Source organism: Dinoponera quadriceps, unplaced genomic scaffold (assembly GCF_001313825.1).
Source record: "Dinoponera quadriceps isolate SergipeBrazil2010 unplaced genomic scaffold, ASM131382v1 scaffold9, whole genome shotgun sequence".
Taxonomy (NCBI): Eukaryota; Metazoa; Arthropoda; class Insecta; order Hymenoptera; family Formicidae; genus Dinoponera; species Dinoponera quadriceps.
The window spans coordinates 1,255,736-1,267,476 of NW_014554295.1; the positions used below are offsets into that span (position 1 = coordinate 1,255,736).

The window sequence follows — 11,741 nt, forward strand, 5'->3', positions numbered from 1 at the left end:
AATATGTTTCATGTTCGGTGATCTTCGGAAGGAGAATTTTGGATGAGATTTCTCTTTTAAGTATCTGAGCGAATGGGAATTTTTACAATCAGTTTGATCACCTTCAAACGCTTTCCTTCAAACGCTTTAAAACCTATTACTAGCCTCGATATTTTCGTACTTAAGATTGTCGTCTCAAAATATCTTCCGGAATTTGCCGCATTCACAGGTATCACGATAATGGCAGGACATTCTATACAAAATTCGTATCTATGTTTTAGTATCGGTTGAAATAATATGCTGCAATTCTTATAAGATGTATTCTTCAAAAACCGAATAACTTCCACCATTAAAGTATATATATGTGTGTTTAAATAAAAGAAAAAAAATTATATATATATATATATNCATAGTTATTCGTTGATATTCCTTAATTAATGTATCTTAATAACTATTGTGAAAATTACAAAAATGATAATTTTCTTGTTCAGATTAATATAACCTCGTAAGCGGAGTCATGTGAATTGTCAAACATCCTATATAAGATGACGGTGGCGAAACTTACGAGAGCTCATGTTCGTACAACAACGATAATTTTTTTGTCACACGTCAACATAAAAATTAAGCCTTCTTTTTAAACTATTTCACAAAAAAAGAAAAAAAACTGAAGATAGTATATGGCGGACGGTTTCTCGAATGAAACAGTGGTAGCGATTGCGTTAAGTTTTCAACGACAAAAATAACGAGCATTACGTAAATAATGAGCACAAATTAAATTAATTTGCTCTCGTTGTGTGTGTGTGTGTGTGTGTGTGTGTGTGTACAATCCAACATAAGTGGATGTACTTCCAACATAGGAAGGTCATATATCATCTCATTTATGGATCTGCCATATCATTTTATGGTATTATATGTTTTTTTTTATTTCATCATTTCATAAATAACATAAACCAGTTTTCTGCAAAAAAAATATACACAAATTTGATTAGTAAAGCTCAGGAAATATACAACTTCTTAAAATTTAGAAATAATGATATATCAGACCTCACTCTATTACTTAGTTTGTTTTCTTTGCATCCGTCTTATCATCTTTAGCTTGTCCACGGCCCAATAATTTAGCCAGAGAGTCCCAAATCCCTCCCAGGAACAAGGCACAGAATAGATTTTCGAATGGTACAAATGGATCATGAATGCCAAGCAAAATTGACGATAACTAGAAAATAATATGATCGTTATTACTTTTGTTTATAAAGGTAGCAGGTCGGTGGATGGATGTATTTTACTTATATATAAAAGAATATCCAAATTGATATTAGACGTTACCTTGAAGTAAACGAAAAAGATGACAATGCCGAAGTACACGAGAGCATGAGGCGCGGAAATGAGATCAGTCTTTTTGTCTAATACAAAAATAATCGATGCAACCATGGATGCTTTTGTAGGACTGTGAGAAATAAAATTATCATTATTGATAAATTAGCTTCATCGAAACATAATTGCACGTATAATAAATTCAGTATATTATGATCACTACATACAAACTAGGTTGCATAAATTCCATCGCAGTCGGCGTCCATACGCCACGTATAAGACGTTCAAACAATTTCGTAAACCCAGCTCCGTTGCCTACACATTAAAACAGTATTACATATATAAGGTATTCTATTTTAAATCATCTTTACTTCGCCAAAGGTGTTAGTTTTATGCAAAAAAGTTATGAATATAAGTTGCAGGATTATGATATTAAATAAATTTGGTATAAGAGCATTTGTTGTTATATAACTATAAATAAAAGAATTATGAAGATAGCCTGTTCCAAGTGACTCATACTTGTATGCGTGTATGTGTGTATGCAAACATACGCAATCTCTCGACTAACCTTTTAACGTTCCTATCAATATCATGATAAGATATGCATTCGGATAAAGTTTTCCTGCATGAGTGACTCCGTCGTATACCTTTTTACATCTGTAACAAATAATATATATATTTATTTTTTAAGCGCATTAGAACTTCATTTCATAAATTAATTAAATACATGCGCACACATACATTTACTCACACAGAGAGAGGGAAGAGGGAGAGGAGAGAGAGAGAGAGAGAATCAATGAGGCTAAAATGATACAAATCGTTTTATCTTTTAAAATATCGCACAAAATGTTGTTTAACTCTTTTTTTTGCTCAAATTTTTTGGAATATATTTTGCTGAATTTTAGTATGTTGGGATTTGGGGGTATTTCTAATTGCAAATCTGAAGTCAAAATTTAAAAAATTAATATTTATTTTTATTAAAATTATTTAATTCTACGTGACTTCAAACGTGAAATTTTTACAGCAGCTTACTATATATATAACGTCTTAGTATATATCACATATACAGATTTTGAAACTTTACCCAAAAATTAAATTTTTGCTATTTTGCTAGCTAGAGACACTTATTAGATGTACAAATTAATTCGATACTTTTTTTATATGAAATAAATATTTATTTATACAGAAATAAAGTACATCTTAATCTTCAAAATATTCCCCATCACTTTGCACAACTTTGCTCCATCTTGGGTCAGGTAACTGACGAATCCCTTGTCAGCAAAAAGATAGCGGCTTTAAGTCGATGAAGTCGTCGATATATTTTCGGATCTCTTCTTTCGTTTTAAAATGGCTGTTAGCCAGATGATGCTGGAACGACCGAAATAGATGGTAAAAATTGTATTATTTATTTGATGGGATATAATGGGTATGATATGAGTTGCTATAATTTGGCCAAACAATTAATGCTGAGTATCACTAATAATAATTCATTCGTTTGAGCGATGAGAAGAAAAGACAATTTATATGAAATGCGGCATCTTGCAGCACGATAACGTTCGACCGCACGGTCGCAAAGGACGAAATGACACTATATATTTGTTGGATTGGGAAGTTCTCTTTCATGCGGTATATTCATTCGGATTACCATTTATTACGATCGCTCTAACATCAACTGGCTAATACACACTTTAAAAGCATGGAAGAGGCCCGAAAATGCATCGATGATTTCATTTTCAGTCAAAGTCGTCTTTTTTTTTCGAGAGAGGATTCATCAGCTGCTTGATAAATGAAGAAAAGTATTAGAAAACGATGGTGAATATTTCGAAGATTGACATGTTTATTATTTTTCATAAATAAAGGCTCAATTTTCTCAACAAAGAAAAAAATACGTAAACAAAAACAAATATGTATGTACAAACAATTCTGCTAAAAAAAGTTAGTTTTCATATCTCACTAAGTCTGTTTCTATTAAAATACCGTTATCATATAATAATCTCCTTTATACCATACAAATTTTGTTGAACAAATTTTTTTCTAACGCTTAAGTTGCAAAGATATTAAAAGTGATAATTCTTATCGATTCATCCTGTACAGATAACAAAATAATAACTATAATAACTATAATAACTATAATATCGTGTACGTATGCGCGTGTGTGTGCGTGCATATGTATGTGTGCGCGCGCGTACGTGCTAACGTACATGTGTGAAAATACATATGAAAGAAATATTTACTTACATATGAAAGAAATATTTACTTACCTATAAATTTCCTTCATAGCTGCGCATACCACTTTTATTGGTAAAAATTTCGCTGTTTTATAACCGATGTCAAATGGTGTATAAAAAATCACATACCTGCAAAACTTCATAATTATTTCATTTCATTCTAAAGTTAATAGGTCATAATTTTACATTTAATTTTTCAAATATTAACATTAAGTAAGTAGATATAATTATACAATTATGTATTGTATTTAATAATTACCAGACAACAGTTGCGACTACTACTTGTGGTGTATTTTTTAATGGTGCGAGAATTGGTTCTCCTAATAATCCATTGCATAACATACCGCTTGCAAAAACGACCAGCATTGTAGACAGCCAACATGATAAAGGATGCTTACGAGAAAAAGTTTGTGCACCTGAATATAAAAACATTATATATGTGTGTGTTTGCACGCGCGCGCGCATGTGTGTGTGTGTATATATATATGCTTCATCAAATATTTGAAAACAAAGGTAATGTGTAAAAAAACATATTTAATGACGGTATATCTGACTTTGGATAGCCAACATCAGGCCTTACAAGTATGATACATGTATTGCAAATTTAGAGATATTTTAAGTTTCCATATTACAAAAATTTGTTTAATGAAAAGAAGCTTTGCTTCCTTTAATTAAAAATTATAAATTATTGTTGTTAAAGGTAACCAATTCAAGAAACGATAATCTTTTACTCTTTGTTATATTAGTATAACAAATTAATTAGACTCGACTAATGTTAAAATAAATAATGTTACGAAACCTCATTACATATATTCGTGAATTAATAATAACTTCTTACTTACATATAGAAATATAAAAAAATATTTCTTTATACGAAAGATATATCTGTAATTTTAATACATGTACCTCTTTTTACATGTAAAGTATAAGATTTAATTTATATTCTCCCAATAGTTTAATTTTCAAATCAATATCAAATAAAATTAATATAATAAACGTCCTAAAAATAACGTAATATAATGAAACATGTTTTAGAGAAAATTTAAATATTCCTCGGAAAGAGAACGTAACGTCACATTTGGATAATTCGGGTTTTAACTTGCAAACCGCATGCTGAAATAGATCAGCTGGGTTAGCGTGTGCTATTACCTTGAGATAAAATTATAATAACTGTGCCAAAAAGACAACGTAAAGACAGCTCCTAATTTTAATCAACTTTTATTTGTATTTGGTAGAAAAATATAAAAAACAAGAAAAAGAGAGAAAAAGAGAGAGAGAGAGAGGGGGGGGGCGTGCGTGTGTGTGTGAGGTAAAGAAGAGGAGGAGGAGAAGAGGAAGGAAGAGAGAGAGAGAGAGAGAGATTGTACGCGTAAATATAAAACGTTGGGGGAACGTAGGACTGTCGATTTCGAGAATAGCGAGGTCGACGCGCGCGCGAGAGAGCTATTACTCGAGAGTTGCGCGTCGAGTCTCCGCGCGAGCAGCATTATAAATTTAGAATCGGCCAATTTACGGATGGGCCTACCTGATCCCAGATCCTCCCTGACATGTAATGCGCACAGCACGCAGTGCGCAATGTCGAAGTACGGGAACATTTTCAGCTTAATGACCTGGTTGGCCATGTCTAAGAATGCCTCGGGATCCATCGTGGACTATCAATTCGTTTCAGTCAGAGTGTAATAAACGAATCCGCCTCGTAATTCGAACTCGTGTATCTATGTGTCTGCTTGCACCACCTCCCCGATTCAAACTCAGTTCACTCTTCACCGAGCGTCCGCGAGCGACGCTGCTACACGCTGTCTGCTACTGTCCTGTCGTCTGCTAGAATTGATCACGAAGAGGTCTCGCACGGCAAAAACCCTAAAATTCCCAAATTCACAGTTACCGAAGGGAAACTTGAAAGCATCCACCGCTGTGGAAATTCCTGGATTTCGACGCGCCATCTGACGAAGTAAATGCGAAACATTTTGGCGACATATGGTGACTAATGTTACTAGATATCAGTCACTAGAAGTCACTGAACTGTGGCGATACTGAAATGTGCGCGGTATTCGGTCCGTCCTTTTCAGCTGAACTGGCTGTCCATCGGTTTAAGAAAATTTATGATTTCTCGATTCGCCGTCTCGGCCAGCGTTCTGGTAATTTTTGCAATACTACAATTGATAATTTAAGTTACACATACTATGGTTCGGTTTCACCGACGCGAATTAATGAAATCAGTCGATTAAATTCAGCTTGTCCATTGGAATTGACCAATCGTGTCTATTCAACAACGATGCGATTGAACGTCCCCGACGGAAGAACTGAATTTAATCGGACGATTCGATTAACTTCGCGTTGATGAAACCAGGCCTAGTTTGCAATACTTAGATAAAAGAAAAAAAAAATATATATATATGTATATTTATTTATTTAACTATTGTATTCACAATCATATCTTGAGCACATCCAATAAAATACTTCCGTAGGAAGATTAGGAATGTGTGAATAGAGAAATGCGTGATCATTACCTTCCCGGACAGCACAAATGATGTCCAAAATCATGACATAAGATATCTTTTAGATGTTTTAAAGACGACTCAAAGAAGACGCCTTATATTACGATATCTTAAAGACAACTTAAAGATATCCAAGAGACGTCCTGTGTCCCGATCTTGGACATTTGTGTCGTCCGGGTTGCGATAAATCTGATTTACACAATTCTGCGGTGGTTTTGTAGTGCAATTGCGCATTACAAAGCTGAGTTATCTTATGTAATACACAGAATAAGTATATTCTTTCGAGACGTTATACGTTGCGTTAATCATTGTGATAGAACTTCGTGTAAACCGAGGAAGAATACAGTGGTGGTCTCCACTTGTCAGAATTGATCCCTTCTCTAGAAGCGTAGTAGCGTCTTTCAATGACCTTGTCGAAGAACCTGCTGAGCTTTACGGACGAACTGGAGCCAGCCGCTAATGATCTTGTCTGACGGCAATCCTGTTGAAATAACGGTGTGTTGTAACAATTGATCGGACACGGTCCTTTGTGAACAACCCTTACAGAAATTTAATATTGAGAATTATAATATTTACCAAAAATATTTCGTCGGCACCACATTCCTCCGCGATGGTTGACGAACGTCTATGTACGTTAGATTTTACCTCGGGGATTAAGTCAAGCTTTGTGCCAACCACTAAAATTGGTATCTGAAAATGATCGACTGTGTTTAATGAAAGCCGATACTGCTTTAACACTTTGCGCTATATTTCCAACAGTTGGAAGAGTTTTGCTGAGCGTTCTCTTTTTGACAGTTACAAACAGTTTTCCAATATAATGTGTTTATTAAATGCACTTTCAGTATGCTGGAAAAGATGATAATCGTTCGATTAACACGTTAAGAAAATGTAAATCATCAGATAATTTTCAGCAGAAAATCTTGCAACGGTTGCAAAATTGTGTTTTAATTGACGTTATCAGCCATATATATTTAACTCTTTCTTCTCGGCTGATTCCAATTGTAATTACTAACTTTTAAGTTCCCTCATTGTAACTCTTGTTGTACCCAAAAACAAAATAAATTGAAATAAAAGTTTTTTTTTCACTTGCAAAAATAAATTCAGGTCAGAAAGGGTTAATATACATATATATACAATAATTATACATTGTAGCATTGCAATTTGGTAATTTTAAAGTATTTTTTACATGAGTCGAGCCAACAAATTTTTCAGGATCAAAGTCATCGAATGATTTGGATCTAGAAAAAGTTCCATCTTTATTTAAAACCTCCTCCAGCCACTTTTGTAGGTTCTGCTGTGATTTACGATTCGTTAAGTCATGGACTAGTATTATGCCTATTGCGAGAAATACATATTATTTGCAATTACTGTTAGATATTGTCATGATTATACGTTTAAACATGAAATAAACATAAACGTGATACAATATCTAGTTTTATATGGCACTTACATACCGTTTGTGGGATTATAAAACACAGATCTCGTGTTTTTGTGATTCTGACTGCCACCAACATCCCATAATTCAATAAAATATCGTCTCTGATTAGGCGTTCCTTCTTTATATTCATGTAATTTGACTTCCACCGAGCAACCTACCGTCCAGGAGGGATTGCTGATAGGTTGCTGTTGGCATATCAAATGTGTCAAAGATGTTTTACCAACGCCTGTGATATAATTCAAATATATTAATTTTCCGATACACATTAATTAATTTGAATGTTAATAACAATAAGGATTCACATTACGGTATGGTTCAATTATATATGTAAAGTCAAACACATTATATATATATATATATAAAGTAAATTTTTATACTCACCAGAATCACCTACTACGATAATTTTAACTTTATCAATCGCTGCCATTAATGAACTATTTGAAATTTCATCTATCTTTGGAAGCTACACTCACGGAAATTTTGACACTTGACTAGCAAGGCCTATTTTTCACAGCTGCACTTTCCGAACTGCGATATTGCGATCCTTCTATTTTCCTCTCTCTTCCGTCTCAAGCATCAAATATACAGCAACTTCATTTCAAGTGCAGACCGTGCAACTTAATGCAGTTGTAAATCATTTTAGAATTCGTTTCATGTTGGGGAACATAACCTCGAAGTGACCAGCGATGGTAAACAAGCTGTTAACCGTAGATCGTACCCTTAATAACTTAGATCAATAATCAAAATGATTCATTCTGCTTGTCAGTGAGCTACTTTTTTCACTTTTATGCGAATAATTAATATGTATACTTATTTGTTACATTTGTTACCTCGATATTCGTAGTATTTTCGTAACATAATATTTATGTGGAACATTTTTAAGGTTAGTATTTTTTCCGCGTTATCGATATATTTTTTATGGATTATTTATTTAACGTGCACATATTTTTTTCTGATTTTTGAGAAAAGGACTGTGTGCACAGTTACGATGTAAGAACGATAATAATTGGAACGATTCAAATTTCAGAATACATTTGTGATTATGCTGCCATATAATTTTGCAAGCTTTGTGTGACCAATAATAATAACATTATTGATAAACTACTGATATTATTATTACTTCGCAACGATATCGATTGTTAAAGAGCTATTTAAAATCGTGTAAAACATGAGCGCTGAGGAGAGGCTTGTCACTGAGGTTCCTAGTAGCTTGAAACAGCTCGCACGTCTTGTTGTACGTGGATTTTATTCCATAGAGGATGCGCTAATTGTGGACATGTTAGTTAGAAATCCATGTAAGTATTCAAACAACACGTGTATATACATATTTTGAAGATGTCTCGACCATTCTTATTGTCTGAAAGACGTTCGCAATATCTTAGGACATCTTAATGTTATCTGGATAATTATGCACCACGTATGGTAAGCAGTTTGCTGACAGAGAGATACAACAGAATCTGATGACAGTACAATGACTAACTGACGGCAGTAATTGAGCAGGATCTGCCGTTCTTTTGCACTTAAATGGAACATATCATGGATCCTGCTAGCTTTCTGCTGTCAATCTGCTGTCAGATTCTGTCAGCAAGTTCTCTATTGACAGAACAACAGCAGAAACTTTTATAGGATAATGTTCATTCATGTGAAATATACATCTCGATAGGTATGAAGGAGGATGATATTTGTGAATTGCTGAAATTCGAACGCAAGATGTTGAGAGCCAGGATATCCACATTACGCAATGACAAGTTCATTCAAGTGAGATTAAAAATGGAGACGGGATCTGACGGCAAAGCTCAAAAAGTCAACTATTATTTTATCAATTACAAAGTAGGCATAAGAATAATTTTCTCGAATCTGACTGAAAATATAGAAGAACGGGGAACGCAATGGGGACTTACATTTTTATTTCAGACCTTTGTAAATGTTGTGAAGTATAAGCTGGATTTAATGAGGAAGCGAATGGAGACTGAAGAGAGGGATGCGACCAGCAGGGCTAGCTTCAAATGTACAAATTGTTTAAAAACATTTACCGATCTTGAGGTAAGTACGAAAACTGTAATATGACATGCGATGAAGCCTGAAGTACTATGATGAGGAGTAATTGTGTGTCAAATTAAATATAGGAAAGAATCAAATTTCATGATTTGACAGATTGAAATAATGATATGATGATATGTGTTGGTACTCTCTTATGACATTGATCCGAGATGATAACTAACAGGTGAACTTTGTTAAACCTACGTAGGCGGACCAACTGTTCGACATGACAACCGGTGAGTTTAGATGTACGTATTGTCGTGAAGTGGTGGAGGAGGATCAGTCTGCTCTACCGAAGAAAGATTCTAGATTATTATTAGCAAAGTTTAACGAACAATTGGAGCCGCTCTATATACTGTTAAGGGAAGTGGAAGGGATAAAATTAGCGCCCGAGATATTGGAACCAGAACCTGTTGATATCAACACCATTCGGGGGTGCGTGTCTAAGTAGTGTCCCACGTCACATGTCAAAAATTGCCATTAATTTATCAAAAATTATTGCTAATAATGATTTGTATGATTTGAATATCAGTATCGACACGAGAAAACCGATCATTCCTCGTGCACCTGGCGAACACTGGTCAGGCGAAGCTACCAGAACGACAGGCTTTATGGTGGAAGATACTAGAGTAGACGTTACTATTGGAGACGAGTCTCCTGATGATAACGCAGCGAATCACAGGAAGGAAAGGCCTATATGGATGATGGAGAGCACAGTTATCAATGCCGATGGTTCTCAGGTAAATCTGCATAAATTTATATCGCATTATCTGTTTATTAATTTTTTTTATCAGATTATTTTAATTACTCCAGTATGATTAATTGACCACTAGTTTATTCAAGCTGGGAAATAATGCAACGGTAACGCCGTTACCGTTACAAGTTATTATTTTTCAACAATGTCGACTTAGTGACGACATTGTTTTTCCACGTTGGTAACGACAATCATTTTTAATTGTGTGACTGTTTCGCAGTCTGACGGTATAAATACGCAGGAGAGCATCCTGGACAAAGCTGCGGCCACTGCCACAAATGCGACCACAACGAACAACAAGCAGGGTGACGATATCATGTCGGTATTGTTGGCTCACGAGAAGAAGAGTGGCGGTAACTCGGCGGCGGCCATTAAAGCTACACTCCCTCAGGATTCCAGCGATAGCAGTGATAACGAGGAGATATCAGAGATGCAGACCGTCGATGCAGGTATGAGAAATAAATCAAACAGCGTCGTAGCTTCCAATTTTAACATCCGAGGATTTTGAAGATTTTAATTTAATTAAACAATATACAATTAAACACAATTAATACATAGAGAATGATGAGAGAAGATAAAAAATTATGAATTACTTAGAGCATTATTTTCATCCGAAATTATTAATTATCACAAAAACAGAATATTTATCGCTAAATATTGAAAACTATGGAGTACTTTACTTTTTGATTCTTTGTAAATCTTTACAATGAAATTTTTACGGTGTACGCTTGCGAGTGTGTAATTTTTAATGAGCAATGTAAGTTTACATTTACAAGAATGCATCCTTAAAAATGACAGGATTATCTAATTATCTCACATATTATGGAGAAAATGTGTGTTGAGAGATTAATGGTGAACTAAACTTTAATACTATGGACTTTCCCTATAATCGTTATTTGATTGTTGATACTTCATAGAATTGACGACTGATCGGATTGATTTTTGACAGGCGAGGTGGAGATGATGGATTCGGACGAGGACGAGCTCGCGCCGACTGTCAGTGTCGCCGGCAAGACCGTCGCCATCACCGACGTGAACGATACTCTGATCGCGCAGATGACACCCATGGAGAAGGAGGCTTACATCCAGGTGTATCAGGAATTTTACTCGCATATATACGATTAAATGCGGCAGGGACAGTACGTATGCGTCGTTATACGTAAGACTGATCGACTCGAAAAACCTTTGCTCCTCTTGTAATATTTTGTATAGTTAACGTGAAATATATCTAATTTTCGGGAAGCAGGTTCGCAGGTGATGTCTCTCGCGTATTATCGCGAATGGAAGTCGAACGGAAGTGTGTTAAAAATTATTAGTGCGGTTTACGCACGTCCTTCGCGCTACACTCGCATCGAAGGGATCGACGTTTCGAGGGGAAATAAAGCGAAGATGTATTTTTACAGTTTCATATATATATATATATGTATTATTTTCTTTCCAACGCAATCACAACTGAACAATACCGTGAATTAACAGTCCTTTGATAATAAATA

General features: G+C 34.7%; 3 protein-coding genes across 6 annotated transcripts; 1 reads left to right on the forward strand and 2 right to left on the reverse strand.

Annotated features, from left to right (window-relative positions):
- Positions 1–1,023: 1,023 nt before the first annotated feature.
- Positions 1,024–5,441, reverse strand: LOC106744375 (trimeric intracellular cation channel type B-A). The gene is made up of 7 exons (XM_014619083.1): positions 5,044–5,441; positions 3,778–3,934; positions 3,552–3,647; positions 1,859–1,947; positions 1,518–1,605; positions 1,303–1,423; positions 1,024–1,192 (listed from the first exon to the last, which is right to left on the reverse strand). The coding sequence occupies exons 1-7, from the start codon at positions 5,162–5,164 to the stop codon at positions 1,037–1,039; spliced, it is 828 nt and encodes a 275-aa protein (XP_014474569.1). The 5' UTR covers positions 5,165–5,441; the 3' UTR covers positions 1,024–1,036.
- A 489-nt stretch (positions 5,442–5,930) lies between these two features.
- LOC106744072 (rab-like protein 3) lies at positions 5,931–7,927 on the reverse strand. The gene is made up of 5 exons (XM_014618496.1): positions 7,836–7,927; positions 7,471–7,680; positions 7,203–7,351; positions 6,593–6,706; positions 5,931–6,497 (listed from the first exon to the last, which is right to left on the reverse strand). Exons 1-5 carry the CDS (start codon positions 7,879–7,881, stop codon positions 6,318–6,320), a joined length of 699 nt encoding a protein of 232 aa, XP_014473982.1. The 5' UTR covers positions 7,882–7,927; the 3' UTR covers positions 5,931–6,317.
- Positions 7,928–8,245: 318 nt separating this feature from the next.
- Positions 8,246–11,664, forward strand: LOC106744046 (general transcription factor IIE subunit 1). Of its 4 annotated transcripts, none has more exons than XM_014618451.1 (8): positions 8,246–8,337; positions 8,482–8,749; positions 9,118–9,284; positions 9,369–9,497; positions 9,703–9,929; positions 10,027–10,234; positions 10,469–10,697; positions 11,198–11,373. In XM_014618451.1, the coding sequence occupies exons 2-8, from the start codon at positions 8,623–8,625 to the stop codon at positions 11,371–11,373; spliced, it is 1,263 nt and encodes a 420-aa protein (XP_014473937.1). In that variant the 5' UTR covers positions 8,246–8,337; positions 8,482–8,622. The 4 variants fall into 4 exon arrangements, with proteins under 4 accessions (XP_014473937.1, XP_014473945.1, XP_014473928.1 ...); XM_014618459.1 differs by lacking the exon at positions 8,246–8,337 and adding an exon at positions 11,492–11,664 and having other exon boundaries at positions 8,623–8,749; positions 11,198–11,387; XM_014618442.1 differs by lacking the exon at positions 8,246–8,337 and adding an exon at positions 11,495–11,664 and having other exon boundaries at positions 8,623–8,749; positions 11,198–11,387.
- The last annotated feature ends 77 nt before the right edge of the window (positions 11,665–11,741 follow it).